The sequence below is a fragment of the Jaculus jaculus genome, chromosome 15 (genome assembly GCF_020740685.1).
Source record: "Jaculus jaculus isolate mJacJac1 chromosome 15, mJacJac1.mat.Y.cur, whole genome shotgun sequence".
In the NCBI taxonomy this organism is placed as follows: Eukaryota; Metazoa; Chordata; class Mammalia; order Rodentia; family Dipodidae; genus Jaculus; species Jaculus jaculus.
In genome coordinates, this window is record NC_059116.1 from 53,854,707 (window position 1) to 53,879,534 (window position 24,828).

The 24,828-nt window shown below is 40.1% G+C and overlaps 1 protein-coding gene across 2 annotated transcripts in view; it reads left to right on the forward strand.

The window, feature by feature from the left end:
* Positions 1–24,828, forward strand: part of Garem1 (GRB2 associated regulator of MAPK1 subtype 1) — a 238,859-nt gene that overhangs the window by 146,162 nt on the left and 67,869 nt on the right. Inside the window, exons 1-2 of one of the 2 annotated variants that reach the window (XM_045134655.1) lie at positions 12,016–12,048; positions 19,259–19,389. In XM_045134655.1, the coding sequence (XP_044990590.1) occupies positions 12,030–12,048; positions 19,259–19,389 (150 nt within the window). In that variant the 5' untranslated portion in view covers positions 12,016–12,029. Of the gene's footprint in view, positions 1–12,015; positions 12,049–19,258; positions 19,390–24,828 lie in introns of those variants that run through there. The other variant, XM_004666756.3, reaches the window with a different exon arrangement.

Genomic DNA, 24,828 nt, shown 5'->3' on the forward strand with positions numbered 1-24,828 from the left:
AACCACCCCTTGCACATCAGCTAGGGCCCAGTGAAACCACAGAATTGGTGAACTAAGCAAGAGTGCTGCTCTAATAGTGAGCCTGAAAACCTGTGTCAGGGTGATGGAGACAGACACTGAAGATACTCAAAATGTACCAAAGAAGAAATCCAGAAGCTGCTGAGAGCTGAACACTAAAGTAGACTTAAAACACACCCACCATAGCTAGGGAATTTTGCAGAAGAGGCAGAAGGAATGTAAGAATCACAGGGCAAGAAGGAATATCCAGGTGCATGCTTCCCCACCCCCAATGACTGACTGCTGCTGTCACAACTCATAACCCACAACCCCAGGGTGAATACCAGCAACTCCACTAAGGGCCCTCAGTGGAATGGAGGCAGGGAGGAAGAAAATGATGGTACCAACCCATAATGTGTCCATACAAAGTATATACTTAATAAATAATAATAAAGACCCCTGAATTTGCATTTTAAGGCAATTGAGATGTATCAATCAGTAAGAAAACACAATACTGAGGAAATTAAGATTTAATTTATATCAGTATTTTAGTATTTTCTAGGTTCTCTGATGATGCTTTAATATGAGTTTTATAGTATCCCTAATAAGTTTTAATTATTGCTCATTTATAGTTAAAGAAACTGCTTCATAAAGAAGCAGTTACTCAGAGAGGAACACAGGGCTAATCAGGAGAGCTGGATTCATCATCAAGTTTCTGACTGACAGTGCTGCTGTGTCCACTGCCCACAAAACACCGTGTTGCTCTGGTGATCACTTAGCTTGTCCCTCAACCCAGCCTTAGTTCAACCCACTGCCTGCCACATTCAATTACTGTCATTTGTGGATTTCAGATAATTCAGGCATCAATGCAGAAAACGTTTCCTATGTTGTAGCTGGAATTATCTATGGGAAATCATGCATTTAAAGAAAGTATTATATTATATAGTTATCAGACATTTCTGAGAAATAAATACAAGAGATGGATATTTGTAGTACAAATGAAGACAGTTCATTACATCTGCTCTAGATATTTAAGGAACCTGGAGCTAATTGGACATAGTAATTGTGGTATTGTTTCTGAAAGCTTTCACTGACAGTTGTTTGCATATGCCTAAGCCCATAATTATAAGAAATATTTTGCCATGATGATTAGTTTCCAATTTAGAATAGACTTTCATTAAAGGTAATTTCATAGTGATCCCAATGAGGACCCAACCTGGGTCCTGTAACAATACTACTTCCCTCTTCACTCACAACTTGAGCATGTGCCCAGAGAATGGTGTGAACCAACCTCAGTCCTGTCTGAATTGCAGGAAAAGAAAAAGGAGGTTTAATTACATTGCCTTTAAGGTGCCTTTAAGCTTTAACATTCTGTGATTCTTTGGAATATTTGCCAAATGGAAGTTTAAAAATTGATTGTTTTCCCACTGACAGAAAAATGTGCACAATTGAATAAAAGATTAAAAGCTGCAGAATGGAAATAGATGTCTTAAATGAGTTCTTTTATTGGATATTAGCCTCAGACAACTAGACATGAAACTGAGTTCTTGCCTGGGTCATTAATCATTGTGTCAGTCTGAAGATTGGCAGTGGAAAGAGGTAGCTATACTGGGGACGGAAGGAGTGGGTGGAAAATGCTCTCCTACAGGACTCAGGTCTGAGTAGGTGGTCATGGGCAAAGATATGGTGATATCAGTCACCAGCTCTGGCATAGATGTTCATGGTATTTTTGTCAACCCTCCTGATCTTTCCCACACATCTCCTACCCAAACCTGCTTCCCACAAGAGGAAAGAAATACAAAGAATCGCAGGGCAAAGAAGTGATAGACCAATGGGGATCATATTTCCTTGTTTTAAGAATATTATAGGGAGGAAGACAACAGGATTAGGGTATCTTTAACACCAACAAAAACAAATGGAGGTGTTAGGGAGATTGCTCAGTGGTTAAGGTGCTTGGCACATATACATGAGGGTCTGAATTTGGATTCCCAGAGTCCACAAAAAAGCTGCCTATAAACCCAGCACTGGGGAGACACAGCCAAGAGGATCCCTGGAGCCCGCTGGCTAAGTAGTGTAGCCAAATGGATGAGCTTATGATGTGGGAGACAAGATTTGTTGAGTTGCCATGAGCCAACTCTTCAGAAGCAATTGCAGAGGCTCATGGGATTGGGTTGTTTGGAGTTAATAAGTATAATCTTGGTTTAACCTTTAGTGGAATCATATCCTTAGATCAGGAAGTGGTATCCAGTACCCTTGAGTTCTTAAAACTCTCACTTCAAGTATTAAAGGGACTTTAACCTCAGTTGGCACTCTACCTTTGAAACCTGGTTTGTGATGTCATAGTAACTTTTCATGGTCAGACCTAGGGTATTTTCATGTCTGCATGTCTGCTTTTATATTGTTGTTTATTTATTTTTATTTATTTATTTGAGAGTGACAGACAGAGAAAGAGGCAGAGAGAGAATGGGTGCACCAGGGCCTCCAACCACTACAAACGAACTCCTGATGCATGCACCCCTTTGTGCATCTGGCTTGCATGGGTCCTGGGGAGTTGAGCCTCGAACTGGGGTCTTTAGGCTTCACAGGCAAGCGCTTAACCACTAATCATCTCTCTAGCCCCTTCATGTCTGCTTTTTGACTCCTCTGCCACAATGAGCATCAGTGGGAACTGTCTGTGAACTCTTCCTCACACCTTCCCTAACATTCCATCCTACTAGCTCACTTTATCAGTTATCTTCTGTAGTCTGTCTTGGCTGTGCTAACTCCTTTCTTTGCCTCCCCTGTCCTCCTTCTGTTCTCTACCCTACCTTCTTTTCCTGCATGTTCCATGTCATCTTCATAATGTCTCTCTTATCTTCTGCATCTCCCAAGTAATCTTTAATCTTGACTTCTCCTGCCCAAAGTTAGCAGCATACTAAATACATTTCATCATCTCAGCCTTAGCTCCACTAAGAGGCAAATATTTTCATATACATAATATGTATATTACATATTCATATTTAATATTATATACATATTATGTATTTTCTGTCCCCTAAACTGAACTTTCCTCTTCTGTGTCTATTTTTATCATTGTCATTACAGTCTATGTCCTAGGCCACCTATGTTGATTATTGGTATACTTTTTCTTCATTGCACAGGAAAGAAAGAGACTAAGCAAGCTTCTGAGGCACGGGTACCAGGAACCCATGTTAAGAGCTCAGAAATAATAGATTCCATCTGTGCCATGCTTGCTACTAATTGTGTCTTGAAGCTTTCTGTGTGTGGTGCTATCATAGCCATAGGAAGACTAAGGCTATACCCAAAAACTCCATTAGATGAGTTCAGAACTAGATCTTTTTTCCCCCCTGTCTTTTTGTAAGACTTGATTCAAGAGGTAAGACTTGATTCTACTGTGCTATCCATTGGGATCTACCTTTGGCTTTGCTCCAGGGAGGAGAAATGTAAAATTTAGCATAATCTTTGCAACTAGGTTTTAAAGCATTGTTAAACAGAGTCAGGAAGAGTTCACTATATCATGATTAGCTTGAATCTGAAGATTAGCTTGTTGGTTCTCATTTGTATTTGTGGTACAGAGATTCACTTGGTAATACTAGAAACTCAGTCCAGCCCTTGCCCCCATGTACAATCTTTACAGAAATGGTTTTACAGTTCTGACGTGACTAAAATTGTGATAGGTGCTCTAAAAACATGTCAGTAGAAGCCCTCATTTACTAGGGGCAGTTAGCTGTTCTGAATCTCCAACTGTCCGAGGGATCACAAGCACAGGGTTGCATGTGGATAAGATGCATATAAAATGTGACTTTTGGTCTGTATAGCATTTCAGTAACTGCAGTCCAAGTCCTCCTTCAGACTGCCTGCCTCCAAGCCATTTAGACAGACATCCCTTCTATTTGTCCTTCCTGCCCATACAGCTCTACTTGTGTTTATTTTCACTTCCATTTTTTTCCCTCCTAACCCCTAAACTCTACCTTCTCTAATTATCCAAAGGCAACCCCTCTGCTAGCTCTCCCCCCATTTCTGAATCTCTGCTCTAACAGGCTTCTCCCCTAACTGCTATGGCAGAGGTTCTCAGAGTTGGACCAGGCCTGCAGCATCAGCATCACTTGGCTCCTGGGTGGGAAGGAATACAACGTATCAGCCTTCACTCCATATATCATGAGTCAGATTTACATATCTTGTTGGTGATTTGGGTACAACATATTTGACAACTCCACGTGATATGACTCCTTTAGAAGATATACATTTTATTATTTTTCTATGTTTGTATCTTGCCTCCTCAGTGAGACCATCTATCCACCACTGTCCCCATTCATGTTTTTTTTATTTTTATTTATTTATTTAAAAGAGAAAGAGAGAAAGAATCAGAAAGGGGTACAGATAGAGAGAGCATGGGTGCATCAGGGCCTCTAGCTATTGCAAATAAACTCCAAATGCATGCACCACCTTGTGCATCTGGCTTTCATGGGTCCTGGGCAATCAAACCTAAGTTGTTTGGCTTTGCAGGCTAGCACCTTAAATGCTAAACCATCCCTCCAGTATATAATTACACCCAGAAGTGGAATTTCTGAATGTTAGAAATATGGAGAGTAAATTTAACTAAGTGGTTCCAGATCATTCTCCCAAGTGGCTTCCCAGCTCTTCTAACCATGGTCCAGAAAGACTTCTTGAGTACATTAGGAACTGACAAATTTGTAGTCTGAGTAGGTGTGAAATAACAGCTCTTTATCTGCTTTTATTGAGTTTTTTGAGCTTCTCTTCACACACCTGTGCACCTTTAGGGCATTATCTTTAAGCAAATGCCCATTACTGTTCACTGACCAACATTGTATTGGTGATGTAGTATCTTGTTGAGTGATTTGTAAGATTTTTCAGAATTTTCCCACTATCCATCTCTTTTCAGTTTCAGTCTGTGCAAATATCTTCTGTTCTGTCACCTGTCTATCAACTTTTTTCATAATATCCTTTATATCCTTCAAAAAATCCTAAACTTGATGTAATCATTGTTTTGCCCGATAGTTTCTATTAAAGAAGTCCATTTTAGTTTTTCTCTATAGACTTTTACTAATACCAAAAACTAACCTTTTCTGGTTGATTATAGCAGTATCTTTATTATATAATACTAAGATTTTTTTTTAATCCCCCTAACTCTAACCTCATTTATTCCACAGAAATGTTTGTGTATGTTGAAATAACCAGAATTCCTAACAGAATAGTCTCAATGACTTGTAAAAATAATGTCATCACCTTGTTAACGCAATCACCAGAAACTTCAGCAAGACCTGTGTATAAAGGACTATTTCTTATTGACCATGTCTTCTGTACCCACAGTGTTTGCCATCTCAAGCAACACAAATGCAAGCCATATCCCTTATACCCTGCATCTACCAGCTGTGATTACTTTGGATTAGGAATGCTTACAGGACCTGCAAAAAAAAAAAAATGTCATCCAAAATCATTCATATCTTAAGTATCAGGTAGACTTAAGAAAAATTCAAACTGTATGCAGCTGAAAGAGAAAGAAACACAAGGATTTCTAAGTATTGTTTTTAGGTTGGAAATAGAGGTTCTGGGGCACAGTTACCCTAGGGTTGGGGAGTTTATTTTGAATCAGCAGAAGAGCCTAGATGGGGAAGGAATGAGGAAGACCAAAAGAGTCAGGGCCAATAGGAAAGGGGCAGGTCAGTAGAAGAGCAGGAGCCAGGAGAAATTGATTGCTGTAGCTAGAAAAACTGCCAAAGGGCCATGACAGGAACTTCAGAAGAAAAGCTGGGATGTCATTAGCACAGGCTGGCATGCAGGAACTTCAGAAAGTCTGGGATAGAATAGTGAAGAAGGTGAAAGAGGGCTGGGCAAAATTGAATTAGATCTGAATGGAGAAGTGGAGAGAGAGTGTGAGAGAAAAGAACAAGAGAGAAAGAGAAAGAGGAAAAGGGTATGTGCAGTAGGGGCAGGGGTCGGGGTGGGCAGGGCACACACCTTAATTCAGGAAGAAGCCAGAACAAATCTGAGGAAGATACTATTTATGCCCTCTCTGTGCAAGGGGAACTACCCTGTAAGGGAAGGGTCTTGAGAGATGTGCAAAGGTGTTGGCTGGTAATAGGGAAGGAGCCAGGCTGGCTATACTCCCATTGAACCTTTTGGGAGAAGTGAAATCTTTGATGCCTCTATTATGGCTGGTTGGAAAGGGAGAGTAGGTTTAGGGCTCTGAGACTACCATTGTTCTTTCCAGTAACTGTTGAGTCCTTAATAGAAGAGAGTGATTGATAGTCTGTGAAGCTGTTATGTTGTTTTGAACAATAGTCGAGTAGGTAAAATAGGGAACAACAATTCATTTCAAATTATTTCTAGTTATCTTACTTGGATATACTAATATTATCAATGATATTACTATTAATTGGGACATTTGGCCCTTTGCTGAGCATAATACATGGGTCTCTATGTACCATGCAGCTCTACAGAGCCCCATGAGGAAGCTATTATCATCTCTGTTTATAGCTAAAGATGCTGAAGCAATAAAACAAAATGTACTTTTCCCAGAGTGACATATAAAAGGGGCAAGGCAGAGATTCAATCTTAACCTGTCCCTCAGCTAAATTCTTGTGTTAGTGTGTTTGAAACCCAAGTTACAGCTCATGAAATGAGAATGCCCATTTCCACACAGTACTAGAGTACCTCATAGTGTATCTCAGGCCAAGAACTCAGGCTCAGACATGCAATGTCCAAATCACATGCTCTGTTTCACAAGAAAATTGTAAACACAACCCTAACTCATTAACTTTCTAGCCATTCTTTTCTTTTCACACATATTAGCTAGTGTCAGGATTTAGGTTTTGAAATTTGTTTTTATTGATGCTTGTTTTCATGATTATGAGATAACACTGTAACAGTTAAATGAATTCTCTACATATATACTCTCTTTTACTATATATAAATAGTAATATTCTTTATGACTAGTATAGTAATATCAATATGAGTAGTAAGCATCCATATGTGTCAGTTATCTGATGCTTGTGTGTCTTACTGAACTGATAGAATGTTAGCTGTAATTTCCACTCAACATCTGTATAGGTTGTGTTACAAATTTTTTTTTAAATCCCTGACACAAAAGCTCAGAATGAAAAAAAAAAATGATCTTTCCTTAGTACAGTATCAGAAATCACAGTGGCCAAATCAGTCATTGATTTTTCAAAAAAAAAAAAAAATACCAGTGTTTTCCTGAACTTTTATTAGAAACAAGAGTCCTTTTTTTTTTTTCCATCTTCAGGTGTGATGGCCCATGCCTGTAATCCTTGGTACTCAAGAGGCTGAGGCAGAAGGATTGCAAGTTCCAGACCATCCTTGGCTACATATATATATATGTATGTGTGTGTGTATATATATACACACACATACATACATACATACATACATACATATGAAATAGCCTTGCTATGTAGCAATATATATTCTTTTATTCTTTTCTTGTTCTTTTTTTTTTGATGGGCATGCAAAGTATTACCTTTGTATTGACAATTTTCATACATATATTTAATGTATTTTTGATCAAAATCGCCTGTCCTTATCTTCTATTGTACCTGCCACCCTGTTCCCCTCGCACTGAACCTCCTCAACAACAGTGTTTTTATTTGGAATGTATCTCTTCCCTGGCAGACTCACTTGTCAGTGCAAAACACTCAGCTCTCACCTCAAAGAGGATAAGAGATAGCTTATTCTGGAGCCAAAAATGAGTGACTATGGCCAGGGAACACAGATTCAGATTCAGACTACCCTAAATTCTATTTTCCAACCAATTTTATGAAGGTTTTATAGTTATAAGTCAATCACAAAACAAAGCACTTTTCAGATACATTGGTACAGACATCAAGTGTGCCAGTAACAGCAAAGGGTAGAAATCTTTAGGTGTTATCTGATCACATTCATATCCTTTTTTATTTCTGGAAGCTGGTCTGTTAGTATATTCCAAAAATGTTTCACCAGGCTGGCCATAGTGGTGCAGGCCTTTAATCCTGGTAGGAGTATCACTGTGGAGTTCAAGGCCACCCTGGGAATATAGAATGAATTCCAGGTCCGCCTGAGCTAGAGCAAGCCTTACCTCGAAAAACCAAAAAAAAAGTTGCACCAGGTAGTAACAAGGATGTTAGGTTAGATACAGAGGTGGACAATAAATGTCTGTTGGGGGAACTGAAAGTAATTTAGCTCTCATCCTGTAATATTCCATCTCCCCTGGGTCATAGGAGTTCTGTGAGTGCATTCAGCTTTGTTCTCAGGAGATACATAGCTTTTCTGGAACTTTTGTTCACACACTTCTCTCTAAAAGTATTTTTTTTCCCCATCCTTGATCCCATCAGACATTCCTGGCAACAGCAGCAGCCAGGTTTATATAACTTCCCTTCTTGGGCAGAATATTTTACTGAGCTCCACCCTACACTCACTGCAGCCTATTTGAATTGGGTCAAACCTGAAAGAACCAGTAAGCTGGAGGCATTTGGAGGAGAATGAAGCATGGGAGCCAGAGCAGGGGCATTTCATCAGCAAAGACTAAAGCAAACAAAGGGACAGGGAGTTGTTCTTTGATGAAGAGGTGGAAGGGAAAATCACTTGCTGGCTTTGGAGTAGGTGGAAGGTATGTGTTTGCCCCTTGAAGGCATGCACTTCAAAATTCAAAATGGAGTTGCAAACAAGAAGAGTATCCATGACGCAATTCACTTGTTCATTTTTTAAAAAATGGAAAGAAAAGAATTGACAGCAATGAGTTTTTAGCATATATAGTTTTCTGCAATGTAGAGCCTTTTTTACCTTACAGGTTTTTTAAGTTTTCTTACATGTTTGAGTAATTCCTAAGAAATGTAGAACTATAGTCTACTGTCATTGGGTCACAAATATATCATTTATATTTTAAGCATGAGGCATTTTTTGTGTTTATGTGTGTTGTGCTTGTGTGTGTATGTGTTTGTATGTGTGTGGAAACATGTGTATGTCTCTGCATGTGGTGGCCAGAATTTGCTGTCAGGTGTCTTCTTCAGTCAGTGTTCCCCTTACTTTCAAATCACCTTATTTTTTGAGGCTAGGTCTGGAACTTAACCTAGGGCTCATCAATTCAGCTACATGAGCTAACTATCAAGTCCCAGGGATCCCCAGAATTTGGATTACAGGCATGTGCTGCCAGCCACACCCAACTTTTGCATAGCTTCTGGGGGTCAGAACTCGGGTCCTCAATGCTTATATGGCAAATGCTTTGCTCACTGAGCCATCTATTCAGCCCAAAGCATGAGATATTGTGATTTGAGTTACTCTTCAATTGAGCAGTGGGTTTAGTAGGCAGCTAGTCGTTTAAAAGAAAACGGAAGTAGGGAAAGGAGGGGGAAAAGGAAGGGTTGGTATTTCCCAATTTCTCTTTCCCAGAACCAGTCCTCCAACCAGGTGGCAGTGTTGTTGTTGTTGTTGTTGTTGTTGTTAGATTTCAATGGACTAGCCCAATGTTGATGTTAAAACTAGACACCCCCCCCACCCTTTGATAATGAAGTATCTCCTTTGCAGTGTACCTTTAAGATACCACCTGTGTTTCTTTAAATGAAGTTTGAGTCATTTCAGTTTGGGCACAAAGGTTAAAAATCAAATCTCTTATAATCAGGATACTTTTTCCTACTGAAAACCACAGCATGAGTAGGTGCTTGTCTTACTCTGTGGTCCACTTGTGTGTGGGAGTTTACTATTGGGCTATGAAAGAAAGAACACATAAGAAGCTAAGAATGGGGTCATCAATAGAGAAGTAATGACAGAATTCTAAAATTCTTGAGTATGTTCCTACCTATCCTTCCTTTTTGGACATCACTTCCATAAGGCATGGAAGAGAAGCATATATTATAAGGACCATTGTTTGAAAATTTCCTAGACTCCAGTTTTGATTCTACACTGCATGCCTTCATCTCTGCATGTCACTGTAAAACGATTAAAAATATTCATTGTAAGTTGAGATAGAGAGAACTTAATTGATACAAGAAAGAGAATGAAGTTGAAATTGATACCAGATGGATGTGAGAGGTTAAAAGGATGACTACCCAGTTCTCTGACTTGGATTGCTGCTTAACTTTAAAAAATTCACTTAGTTTTTCCCATGTCAGGTTTGAGATCCACTTGGGACAGCCATTGGATATTGCCCCAGGTATGAGTTGGCTGATGTGAAATTCAGGAAAATTCTAGCTACTTAGTATGGTATCACTTGATGGTCCTTGAAGCCAGGACTAGAGAAGAGATCCCAGAAGAATTGACAGAGTGAGAGTAGTAGTATTAGGAGAATCTGGTCATATATGAAGTCTAGAGTGCCACTAAGGATATAGACATTTGCATCGACAACAAGGAGTATGAGCATATGCAAAGAAGAAAGAATGATCTTGATTGCATAAATGGCAGGGAAGTGTTTTCATGATATGAGTGGAGGATGGTAGCAATTATAGAGCCATGATATGTTTGTTTGTTTGCTTATTCATTTATTTTTGTGTTTATGAAATAGTCAAGTTCATGAATAAAGTGGATTTTTTACAGGTTACATTTAAGGTATAAAAGTGATGAAAGGCAAGGCTGGAAATGGACTTGAATTTTGAAGCAGTAATACCATTGTAAAATGAAGAAGAGTAAAATCAGGAGAGTGTGCTGAGGGCAAAAAGATGGCAAGGAAAGTACAAGAGTTAAAGCAGAATGAATACAGGGCAAGAAAGGTAAAGACATTACTTATTGACAGTAGTAATTTTTAAAGGTTTGGCATTGAACCATTAGGCAAGACATGAGGAAATGCATTGGTGAGGGTATAAATGGGTATCAACTTATGCTTGAGTCTGGCAGAGTATGTATGAAGAGTTAAAATGCACTTAACCTTTGGCCCAATGATTCATCTAGGCATTTTCCCATTACTCATATTGAGTACACAAAACCTTCAGTATAAGAATATTGACTTCAGCATCACTGTGACTGCAAAAGATTAGAGCAAGTATGTATATCTTTCAGGAAGTAGTTGATTCATTTAGTTACCATAGCTCTTTGAAAGAATGAGAAATTTTTTTATGCAATGATAAAATAGCTATACAGTCTGCTGCTTTTTGTTCTGGAAAGGGTGGTATTATGCATGTAGGTAGATGGTCAGCTGCTGCCTCTGGAGTTTTATTGGAGGTTTTCAGGAAATGGGTTTCCATGCAGTGTTGTTGGAAGTGGATATGTGTCAACTTTGTAAAAGGCAATGTGTTGGTTGCTCCTGTTTACTAAAAGGTACATATCTTCTCCCTAGAAATCCTGTTTATACATTCCAGTCCTGTAGAGTCTCCAGCCTGCATGCATTCATAGATCCAAGAATGCTTTAGATGCTGGATCTTGATTACAAGTGTAGATTCCTGCCCAGCTTTACTTCTTGGAAAATGGCATTTGGATGGTTTTGTTTTTTGAGAATTGCTAATTTTTTACCTAAGTAGTCCAGTAATTCTAAAGTTTAAATATTTGATTCATTTAAAATATATTGCTGATCCAGGCATGGTGGTGGGCATACCTATAATCCTAGCACTCCTAGTTCAAGGTCATTCTCAACTCCATTGAGAATTTGAGTGGGGTCTACATGAGACCTTATTTCAGAATAATAAAAATAAAATAAATGAATTTCTACACAATGGATGTTGAAGTTATCTCTGAAAAAGGTAAGTGTGTCCATTCATCCAGTGTTTTGTTTGCACCTACTTTATGCCAGCATGGTGATTTCCCACTGAAGAATACCACACAGACATTGTCAACATTCAGGACTCTCTTTGCTTAACCTTGGACTCACTGTAGCCATCCTCAGGCCACCTTGTGTTCTGAGGCCACCCTTATTGCTCTTGTTTGCCTTTCTGTTTTATACTCCAGGCTACTTTCTATTCTGTAGTGAAGGAGGCATCCATAGAGTTGTTTCTCACTTTAGTTATGGGCCCAAAGATGCATACTGCAGAGCTTGGCTTATCCTCTCTTTCTTTTTATTTACATGCATAAACATAAGTAGCTGTGCTGAAGGGATGGTGAGCAGAATCACAGGTATGAAACATTGACCACAATCATTCATTGCCAGTAATGCTAGGGACCCTTGGCACTCCATCTTTGCTGGTAGCACAGGATGGATTCTTGCTAGTGGTTAACCATAATTTGAGAAGCCTGACTGTACTCCATGACCTTGCACCCTCCCAGTAATATCTCAGCACTGTTGCACTCTTTCTAATGAGCAAGTTCATCTCCAGCATGAGACCTTTCTTTTATGGAAAAGGCAGCTGTTGTCAGCACTGTTCAAGTGCTGGAATTTTGATGTCCATGGAAGGACATGAGGTCTCTTGCCTATCTTCCATGTGATCCATTGTGAAATACCTAACTGTGGCTGTTTTGACATGAAAAAATTAACACTAACTACATGACATTTATTTTTGCCAACATGTTAATAATAAAATAGAGCTTATAAAAAGATCTCATGAAACAAAGCTTTGTAAATGTTACGTTTCTTTGCTTTCTAAACGTTACTTTAAAGTCACTTAAACTGTTGTCAGTGAGCATGTCAGTGGTGTTGTATTTGTCCCTGGGAGTTTCAGGATGCCACGGATGGTCTAGTTCCACAATGGAGACATTTTATGAGATCATCAAAGCTGCCAAAGGACAATGAAGCTTTCCCGTCTCTGAGAACAGAATTTGACACTAACATCATGGAACAGATGTTTTCACAACCTCCAAATGTATTTGTTTGGTGGCACAAAAGACTCCATTATTCATGAAATGGTCTGTTAAAAATTAGTTACTCTGTGTGGGAGTATGGGAATATATGTAGTATAAATTGATTTCACTTTTGGCTCTTTAACTCATCCATGTTCCAAGGCTGGACTCCAATGAGTTCCCACTTTAAGGCTGCAGCTCACAGAAAATACCACAGTTCTCATCTTCCCAGAGCATGTGAGTTTGATTCCATAGAGGCCATCATGTTCATTTATAAAAGAACAGGAGCTAAGTAGAATTCATAGAGCCTCTTATAAAGCATAGAGAAATTAAAAAAAAAAAAAAGCCTGGAGAAATTCATCTGGCTAGCTACTTATATTATTCTTCTACTAAAAGTCTACTGCCACATCTTAACAGTCATTAACTTTAGACATCCATTTAAAGGGAGAACTGCCATTCTAAGGTAAACACCAGCAGTTTGGGATGTGGTTCAAGGTACCTGTTGCAGTCAGGTTCACATTGCTGGTAGAAATCACCTGACCAAGAGCAGCTTGTATGAAAAAGAGATTTATTTTGGTTTACAGACTTGAGGGGAAGCTCCATGATGGCAAGGGAAAATGATGGCATGAGCAGAGGGTGGACATCACCCCTTGGCCAACATAAGGTGGACAATAGCAACAGGAGAGTGTGCCAAACACTGGTATGAGGAGATTGTCTCTAATACCCATAAGCCCGCCACCAACAATACACTCCCTCCAGAAGGCTTTCATTTCCAATTGCCATCAGCTGGGAAACCTAGCATCCAGAACACCTAAGTTTATGGGGGACACCTGAATCAAACCACCACAGGACCTCACAAGAAACCTTAATGGTCACATGGAAAGGAGTGGTCATTTTCACTTCTAATGTCTTGTTTTACAACTAGCCTTTTCTGTCCTTTATATTGTATCCAACAGGACAGAATTCAGCAAAGTGTGGTCCGAGGGCCATGTCTGACCTGCTGCCTGTTTTATAAATAAGGTTTAATTGAAGTCCAGCTGCTCTGTGTTCTGTGTCACAAGAGACCACTGAGCCTAACATATTCACAGACCAAGGTTACTAATCCCTGCGATAATGTACTGTGATCCAACCACAGAAAGAAGATTGGGAGGCAAGGGTAGGAAGATAACAAGGCCAGCCTAGGCTAACACAAAGAGACCCTGTCTCAAAAGAAAAAAAAAAAAGATAGGTTTTAGCTATTCAGTTTTGAAGTAATTTGGAGAATTTAAGAAATGTAAGCAATTGAATTTTGGTAATAGCATATCAAAGGAGGATAATTAAAATATCCATGTACACAGATGAAACCTATTCAGATGAAAATCTTATAGAACAATCTGAGTAAAGCTAAAATGAAACTGTTTGCTGTACAAAATGTTGAGTTGTTAAGAGTTGCAAACTTTGGTCTTATTTGGCCTTTGCTGTAACTGTTTCTTATTTCTCATCTGTGTGTATTGATTCTTAGCAGTCTCGTATAAGTGCTCCCATTGAGGCCTTTTTTGTCCAACAAGATAACAAACACAGGCAAGACATTCACATTGACATCATCATGGCTGTGTCTCACATGATTATTTGGTCTCTATGCCAAATTATACTTCAGACTGCTAATCATACAAGATCACAGACACAATGGGAAAATAATTCAAGAATGTTTACAAAACAAGAACCCATGTGGGGAGAGAAAGAATTAGGAATTATGCCAAGAAACCAACAGCAAGGTGTAGAGCTCAGTTGCAGAGTACTTGCCTGATAGGGACAAGGCACTGGAATAAACTTCCAATACTGAAAGGAAAACAAGACATGAGGTTGCCTTATCTTAATTAGCTATCATGACAAACAGAGCAAAAGAAAAATATGAATTCTAAACCTCCTTATTGTATAAAAACATTCTACTTTCACAAGACATTAAAAACATACATTGGAAAAATGCATTGGATTAATGCAGAAAAAAGAGTATAAAATGGTCTGGAGAGATGGCTCAGCAGTTAAGGCACTTGCCTGCAAAGCCTAGAGACCCAAATTTGATTCCCCAGCATCCACCTAAAGCCAGACACACAAGGTGGCACATGCATCTGGAGTCTATTTGCAGTGGCTAGAGTCCCTGGCATGCCCATTTTCTTTTCTGCTCTCTCTGTTCCTTCTCTCCCCCTCCCCTTCCTCCTTCCTTCTTTCTCATACTCTATCTCAAATAAATAAAGAAGAAAATTATTTTTAAAAAGTATAAAATATCTCGTGATATTTTTAATCAGTACAGATCTATTTACTTAAGTAAGATATACTATTAAAATTAAATATACTTGTTAAATTTTTACCCTTTTGTGCCAAAAAAAAATGTATATAATTCAGAGTTTGAGCATCTGCCAGCCACTTAGTGAGTGTTGGGGGTACATAAAAATCCCACCCCATCTTAGGAAAAGTTTTCTAAAATATTGATCATAACATTAAATAGCCTCTTCCATAGCTTTTCCTGAAACTGTGCCTGGTTGCAATGATAGATAGCTTGAATTGTGTTCAACTTCCAAATCTGTAATTTCTTGTTTATCTAACAAAGTAGAAAATATAAATCACAACTACAGATAACTTGAAATTTTGGCAAATATATGGAGTCTGTCAGATGTTCTGGGGATGATAACCAAATGAACATATAAATTTTAATCCCACAGACAAATGTTTTTGCCCCTTGATCTATCCCTTCTCTGTGCTTTCAAGTATGTATCAATGTCAGCAGGGTTGGCTCTGGAAAAGTGTTGAACTTTAGCTAGAGCACTGAGGTGGTGTTTTTAAGTAGGCCCTCTCCTCTGCTGAACCAACTTCCTGCAAAGTCACAAACCCATCTCTATTGTTGATCCCACTATGTTGTTCATGGTCTCTTTTTTTTACCTCATGATCATGAACATACTCACCCTGATTCCTTCACTCCTCTCACTTCTAGTACTCATTGACAATTTCCCAGAACTTTCTGAATCCAAGTTTCTACCTGCTTTGTGTCAGCCCCTGTACACCTGACCTTGGCTAGAGAAGAACAAATTCTCAGGTTTCTCTTTTAATTCACAACCATGAGCCTCAACTGGGAATGTAAAGCTGCTCACTATTCATCTCCTATCATTCATTCTCACTGAACATTGGGCAGTCATCTCTTTCCTTAATCCTCCATCACCTCATCTTTCAATCAATACCTTCCTCCCAAGTCTGGCTAGAAGAACTGAAAGAGGGTGATTCCTCCAGCCCCCACTGCTGCACCTGCTGGAGCTGGCAATGCATTAAATGCTCCTGTGTAGAGGCAGCTATTCCTTCCCATGTCAGATGCAACCATTCTGCCTACTCAACACTGTAGTTCCAGGAAGTCCCATCATCAGTTTGTCCTCTGTATTAGTCATGCCATCAGCATCTAGACAAGCTGCTACTCCTCTCATTAACCTAATAGAAACCAAATAACTTCCAGATCCCATTTCTATGTCCTACCTGTAGTCACTTCTCTTTCCTCTGGAACAGTATTCCTCATGTGTTGTCTGGTGTCCATTCCCAGATGCATTCTCAGCTTCTTCCTTGGGTCTCTCTTTAATTCAATATTTCTGCTAGATGTTTGACCTTGCCTTTTTTAAACTCCCCAATGATGCCCCACAGTTCTTAGTCTTGGTCTCAGTCTTCCACCAACAGCATTCAACATCACTCTCTTTCTGTGAAGCATTTCTGTCACCTGACTTCTATGAGAAACCCTGTCTTGAGTTGTCTCTCATCCCACTTCTCAGTGTCCTGGGGCTTACATCTTAGACCTGTTCTCTGCCATATTTAAAACTCTAAATCATTATTGAAGTGTCAAACTTTTAAATAGTGTCAGTGTACTAAACTCCCAAGTTTCTTATTTCCATCCAGACTTTTCAGGTGACCTCTGGATTTATATTAGTGTCTGTGTAGAACTTTTGAAATACCTCCATTGTAGTATATGTTCAGTAAATACCTCCTCCCACTCTCCAGTCCTGCCTTGTCTCAGTTCATGTCATCTCCATCTCTTTAGCTGCTCAGACTAGACTCCTAACACTTCCTCAGTATTCTCAAGCCTCTACAATCTCATATCTAAAGTAGTATGGGAATTTTCTTACTGTGCCTTGCACCTTTGTAGTCTTCCTAACATGGCAACCAAAGTAAGCTTGCTGGCAAAAATCACCTCTTCTCTAGTCACTCTAATACTGTTTTTTCTTCTCCCTTTCCTTTTACTCACTCTTCTGTAGCCACACTGACAATATGCTAGGTGGATATCTATCCACCTGTGGACCTTTGTACAGGATCTTGCCTATGCTTAGAATTTTGAGAACTTATCCTCCAGCAGTATACTCTTTCACCTACTTATAAGGTCACCTTCTTAACATTACCTATTTTGATCACCCTACATGATCCTTCCTCACTCATCTGCCCTATTTTCTATAGCACTTCTCACCTTAATGTAGCACATGCAGTTTTTTGTCCACTGTGTTTACTGATAGATCTAGAATAATGCCACCACTGATTAGACACTGTGTTAGTTTTCTCATTACTGAGACAAAATGCCTGACAAAACATCGGGAAAGTGGTGACACCAATACTGCTCTCGTGGCTAGCATGAAAACCAGTTCCAGGGAAATGGTGACAGGCATTATGGTTACTCAAACCTCATAAAAACAGAGATCCAGAGTCTACAGAGAAAGCAACAGTAAATCAGATCACTATCTTGCCCACCAAGTCTTAGGGAATGTCACAGAAGAAGGGGCAAAAAGATTGTAAGGACCTCAGGGTGGGTGGGAGTAGCCTGAGACACCATGTTTCCCCATCCCTGCAGAGACTGAGGCCTCTTGGTCCCCACAATGAATACCAATAACTCCACCAAATAAGACCCTTAGCAGAATTGGGGCAGGGAAAGGAGTCTATGTGTACAACCTTTTTATTAAAAAAAAATTTTCTTTTTTAAAATGACCAAAAAAACTGCCTGACAAAAGCAACTTAAGAAGGAAGGGTTTATTCTGGTTATTGTTTGACACTGTGAGGGGTTAGAATCCATCATGGCAGAGAACACAGGAGTGGAAGGCAGCTGTTCACTTTGCTTCCACAGTCAGGAAGCACAGAGCAATGAATGCTGGCATTCCTCTTGCCATCTGTTAGTGACTGATTCTACCTCAGTTATCCTAATCTAGAAACCCCCGTACCAGTATATCCAGAGATTTGTCTCCTAGATAATTCTAGATCCTATCAAGTTGACAATTAATATTAACCTCATACAGTAAGAAATGTGATAAGATTGTGAATGAAAGTTTCCCTGATTCTGATCATGCTCAGATCTGCCTTGTGATGGTTTCTGTTCCTTTTGAATGTCTCAAGTATTGTATCATAACAAAATTTGGAAAATAACTAACACTGTGTGTGTGTGTGTGTGTGTGTGTATGTGTGTGTGTTGTTACGCCCTCCCTCACTTCTTTCTTTAATTGGTAGTATATACTGGCTTTAAAAATTTACAGGACTAGGGCTGGAGAGATGGCTTAGCGGTTAAGCGCTTGCCTGTGAAGCCTAAGGACCCCGGTTCGAGGCTCGGTTCCCCAGGTCCCACGTTAGCCAGATGCACAAGGGGGCGCACGCGTCTGGAGTTTGTTGGCAGAGGCTGGAAGCCCTGGCGCGCCCATTCTCTCTCTCTCCCTCTATCTGTCTTTCTCTCTGTCTCTGTCGCTCTCAAATAAATAAATAAAAAATTAAAAAAAAAATTTACAGGACTAAAGAGATGGCTTAGCTGTTAAAGGCACTTGCTTGCAAAGCCTGCCAGCCTGGACTAGACTACCAACTCTACACAAATCCAGATGCACAAAGTGGCACATGTGTCTAGAGTTCACTTATAGTGGCAAGATGCCCTGGAGCATCGATTTACATTTTCTCTCTCTTTTTTTTTTTTTTTTTTTTTGTTTGTTTTTCGAGGTAGGGTCTCACTCTGGCTCAGGCTGACCTGGAATTCACTATGTAGTCTCAGAGTGGCCTCGAACTCTCAGTGATCCTCCTACCTCTGCCTCCCGTGTGCTGGGATTAAAGGCGTGCGCCACCACGCCCGGCTTATTTTCTCTCTCTTTTAATAAACAAACATATAAATAAATAAAAACTTTAAGAATTACATTTGCCAGGTTCTGGGACCTGATTTTAGAATGCAGTATGTGTGTTGTTATAAGTAAATGACAAGGTGACTTATTGGTAAGAACAAGTAAGTTTTCATTTTGAGATCAAATGACACATAAGCATCCATGCTTGTAGTTTTGGACTCAGATAAACTCTGAATGTAAATAGAAAACAACAAATACACTTTGGTTTTGCCTTTAAGCTGACTTTTAAAATGTGTATATGTCACAGATTAACTAAACATTCAGCTGTGATCATTCTTTTTTGAAATGATGATGAATCAGAATCTTTGACAAAGAAGAGTTGTTATAAAGGAGGATGCTGTCACCTCAGTGACAGCTGTACATTCTAAACATTTCACTTCTCTTCTGTTTATCATGTGTTTTAGGACAATTCAAGCTGCTGGAACAAGACCGAGATATAAAGGAGCCAGTGCAATATTTCAACAGTGTGGAGGAGGTGGCCAAAGCATTTCCTGAACGTGTATATGTCATGGAGGAAATAACATTCAATGTGAAGGTAGTTCTTGAAGGACCATATATTTACCCTTACTAAAGTTATGTAACTTCCGAGTCTATATGTACACATTGCATGCCCATCTGTGTTTTCCAAAGCTGTCCATCTTCCCAGGTCATCAAAAATCAGCAGCCAATAGAACCAGGCAGCACTCATTCACTCAACAAACCTGTTTTCTCCTAGGAATACTGCTGGGGTTTGAATGACAGTCCCCCCCTCCCACCCCCCATAGCCTCCTGTGTTTGGAATGCCTGCCTAATCCTCAGTTGGTGGCAGTTTAGGGAAACTGTAGGGCCCTTGGGAGGTAGGTCCTTGCTGGAGGAGCTGTGTGGCTTGGGGTGGGCTTTGAGGTAACAGACCCGCCTCCAAGCCCAGTAGTAGATAGACTGCTTGCGTCCCACTGGTGTAGAGATGTCACTCATGGTCCTGCCCCTTGTGACTGTAAGCTGAAATAAACCCTTTCCTGGTTAGGTGTTTTTTTTCCCCCTGTGACAGGAAGTTAACTACGACAGACACTTTCTAAATAAATTGTGGTACCACTGAGCTTTGTGCTAAGAGCCTAACTTCCAGCTTTCTGATGACTGACTTTAAAACTATTTAATTTACTTAGGAGACAAACAGTATGGGTGCACCAGGACCTCCTGCCACTGTAAATGAATGCCAGATACATGCGCCACTCTGTGCTTTGTGTAGGCTTTGTGTAGGTCCCGGAGGATGGAACCATCTGGGCCATCAGGCTTTGCAAGTGAGTGCCTTTAATGGCTGGGCTGTCTCCTCAGCCCAGACTGCCTTAACGCTTGAGAGATGGATGCACGGAGGGCCCGAGAGAATTTACATGGACGTCAGGAAGGGCTTCCAAGGGTTCGTACGTTTGAGCTGCATCCTGAAGGAGATGAGACTTCATCTGGAGCCAGGAAGGGCTTGTGAGGCATGCCCACTGCTGAACTGCGTTGGAGAGAGCTGGTCACAGTGTGGCACGGTGAATCTGCCCAGGTGGACCTTGAGCACTTGGTACACCACAGCCACACAACTTCACTAGACAGTGGTGGACACCTGGGGAGCATTGTCCCTGTCAACTCTGTCAGCAGGAAAGGACAGCAAGGCCATGAGGCAGAGTACCTGGCAGCGGAGGGGCAGGAGGGCTCCTGAGAAGTTAGGTCAGTAGACAGCGGCTAGTGGGCATGGCAGAGGGGTTGAGGATCCTGCCTGGCTTCTGGCTGGGAACCAGAGGTGACCGGTGGATTTATGGGGTGAGAACCAGCCTTGGGTGAGGATGATGAGCTCAGCTTTGGATGGACTGAGTGTGGGGTGCTGTTTAGGTCCCAAGACTGCCCCACTGACCACCGTCTGAGCGACTTAAACACACGAGAAATGTAAATCACAAGGTGTCTGCTGGTGTACTTTTCAAAGCTTCAGAGGGAAATCCTTTCTTGCTTTTTCTTTTCTTTTTTGTATTCATTTATTTCCAAGGAGAGGGGCAGGGTGGGAGAGAGAAAGAAAATAGGCACACCAGGGGCTCCAACCATTGCAAACAAACTGCAGATTCATGCGGCACTTTGCATCTGGCTTTATGTGGGTACCGGGGAACCGAACCCAGGTCCTTAAGCTTTGCAGACAAGTGCCTTAACCACCCAGCTATCTCTCCAGCCCCCTTCCCTGCCTTTTTCTAGCCTCTAATGGCTTCTGGCCTTCCCTGGCTGTGGCAGCCAGTTTGGGCTTTCATCTTCACACGGTTGTCTACCCTTTGTCTCTGTGTCTTCCTGTGGGTGTCTCTTGTCGTTAGTAATTGCTTGTCATTGGATTTAAGGCTTATCTGGCTAATCCAGGATGACCTAGCTTGAGATCCTTATCTTAATTACATTTGTGTGCTTCCTTCAATAAATATAATAATTTTTAAAAAAATCAACAGCCAAAGCAGCAGAGGTTGTAGAACTGATTGCTACCTACCACAGACTGTGTTCATTAGCATTGTCTTTCATTAGAATTTAAAACTGGCAGTTCAGAAAAAAATTGCTAAGACAGGTAAGACTTTTTAATTTAGACTTAATCCCTTAATGTTTAACAGTTGTTTGACAACTTTATTAAGCTAGGTGTTCTATTCTTAGAAGCAAAAGACTTGTGGTGAAACAAATACCAAATATTTAGTTTTGTCAAAAACAAAGAAATAGAGGAAAAGAAAAGAGTGAGAAAGGAAGGAGGGAGGGAATGAAAAGAAGATGGGATGAAGGAGAAAAGGAAGGAAGAGAAGAAAGGAAAGAGAAAGATCTTTTAGAACACACCCTGAAAGCAGCATATATGTACTATTTTTTCCATCCTGCAGAGAAAACTGGCATTCAGAGTCTTACCCTGAGAAAAGCCCCTTTGCTGTGCTCCCTTTAGCTTGTATTCTCAAAGGCCCACTCCCATCTGCATGTCAATCAGTTCCTCTCACTAGACTTGCTAATGAACAGTGCCACCAACTAGATGCACTTTTATCTCCCACCCATCTTTTTTCTCATCAAAACCCACAATTACTCTCCAACATGTTAGAAAGTGTTCACATTGAAAGATTTCCTCATTTATTCAGGAAGTTCACCTAAGTTGTATTCTCTGAACATTTCAAGATTTAGGAACTAAATTCCTGTTTCTTAGAAATACACTATTTGTGAACAACAATGTCCCACCAGCTCCTGAACAGAGATGTGGTTCTGCCCATGGTACTGACTCAGCCTAGCCATTCTCTCTTCATTTCTAAAGCACAGCCACTGTAGTTGCCTCTCTTTACTTTTATTACTAGGGTAAGGCAAAAGGTATATTTTATAAAAATCTTTTATTAAGTACATTTTAATTTTAGATAAAAATATTTATGCTTTTAGTTTTTCTAGCACCCCAGAGTATGTTGTCAAGATAGTATGGATCATTTGCATATTTATGAGACCAAGTGATTGTAAAGAAGATAGCTAAGGGCCAGAGATGTAGCCCAGTGGTAGAGTGTCTACCTAAATGAGTGAAGCCCTGGATTTGACTTCCCAGTGCCATATAACCTGCACAAAGTAGTACACATCTGAAATCAGTGCTTAGAAGCTAGAGGGAGGAGGATCAGAAGTTGATGACATAAAACCCTGTCTTAGAAGGAGAAGGGAGGAAGAGAAAGTAGAAAGAAGATATCTAAGATACATAAGTATGGAGCATGGAAAAAGATCTAGGCATAGAATACCCATTTTAGGCTCATCACCTTTAGGAAAATACTTGAAATCATGTGTCTAGTTATATTTACCTACACCATTCATTCTCAATAAAGAGTGATTTTTATCCCTCAGAGCACATTTGGTAATGTCTTTACATAATTTTGATTATCATGATTATGGGACGGAGGAAGTTCTTGCCATGTACTGAGTAGGACCTGGGATGCTCCTATGATTCCACAACAAAAAACTGTCCAACTTCATAATGACATCTGTGCCAGGTTAAGAAAACCTACCCTAGAGATAAGATAGCACTTGGGTCTTAGGGCTGAGCCTTGGAACAGCCCAGCATTTGTGGGTCTAGAAGAGGAGACAAAAGAGGGCCACAAGTGAGGTAGGAGGATAAGAACTTGTGGGGTCCTACAAGGCAAGTTTTCATGGAGAATGAGCAACTGTGTCAGATGCTACTTAGTAACTGAGCAAGATTAACATTCCAATCCCTCCAAGACACTTAGCAACATCAGGGTCATCAGTAGCCTTAATGGGAAAGAAATCATAAGTGCAAAGACCTAGAAAAAATTACCAGGGCAGACTTGTCAGGTAAAAATGAAGGGAGATTTCTCAGTTCTACCCATATTTTTCCAGTCACCCATGACTAAGTATTAAGGAAAAGTCTTCCAGTACCTGAAACAGAACATGTAATCATATTAAATTGTTTCCCTTTTTGTCAGGTTTGTGTGTGTGAAGTACGCACACATTTATGCATGGTCATGTGTGTGAATGCTGGTGCACATTTATATGTGCACTTATGTGAGGTATGCATGCATTACATATGTTTGTATGTATGTTGTGCACATATGTATTTCTGTGAGGCATGCATGCATTATGCATGTTCATATGTGTGAGTGTTCATTCTCATGCATATCTGTGCAGGCCAGAGGTTAATGTTGGGTATTTTCCTCAGTTGCTTTCCACCTTATTTTTGGAGACAGTGTCTCTCACTGAACCTAGAACGTACTGATTTGGCTAGACTAGCTAGCCAGGGAGCTCTAGGGATTTGCCTGTCTCCATCTCCCTAGTGCTGGAATTACAACTATGTGTTACAATGTTTCCTATTAAAGAAAAATCTCTGTACACATTACTTCACTTATACTTCACGTAATACTTTACACCCAATGGCTTAATATTACGAACTCAGTATATAAAAGGCTGAATGTCATTGTTTCAAAATACCCCTGCATTTCAATATTTTCTGGAGACATTACACTAATAGCTAGTAAATTCTTTGAAATGTCTTCCACCTTTCAAACACAGTTGTGTGATAATGAGAAATTTTCCCACATATGCATTTTTACCATCAAAAAGAAAAAATGACTAGCCAATTAAGGTTGGGTTCAAGCTCTATCCATACTGCGACAGCTGCAGAGAGGGAGAGAAAGGACAGCTTTGATTTGGCTTTGGATCTGAGCTGTCCTGTCTTCATTGCTATACCCCATAAGCTTCATACTTTAGCATTGTTGCCTTCCAGTCTGAGAGAGCCCAAATGCTCTAATCTGGGTGCTATAATGTTGCAGTACCAGCTTTCAGCTGTCTCAGCAGAGATTTTCCCAGGGCAAAATAACAAGTGTACATTGTCTCAGCTACGAAAAGTGGCCAGCACAGGAACATGAGGTTCCAGTCAGATGTGAATAGTCTCCCCTGTGCCTGCGTAGACCTTTATCCATCATGTAGCCTGGGGGAAAGCTGAACTGACATCCCTGTAACCTGCATCTTAGCTCTTTAATTGATGTATAAAGCACCTGTTATGGCCTAGCCACAGAGCTTCTGTAGAGTGGAGACACAGGTTTTAGCCTACCCTGTGTGTTTATTTTTTTACTGTAATTATTTTATTTACTTTTGTTAATTAATAACTTTACTACATGAACATACTGTCTAATGGTTATATTCCCATTGGGTAATACTCGTATGTTTCCTCTCCCCCACCCCATTCCACTGAATACTGTCAGTGGGGTTATTGGTATTAACTGTGGGATCACATATGCACCAGTCAGTCTCTGTGGGTGGGAACATTGCTTCTGAGTATACCTTCCCATCCTGTAGCTCTTAGAATCTTTTTTGCCCCCTATTCTATATTGTTATCTGAGCTTCGTAAGGTATGTTCAAAGTCTCCCTTAGTGTTGACCTCAGTAGCTTCTAATTTTCTGATTTAGTAAGTTTTTTTATTAGATATAGATGTATTTTGTATGTAAACAACATAAGTTAATACTGTCCTTTCCCT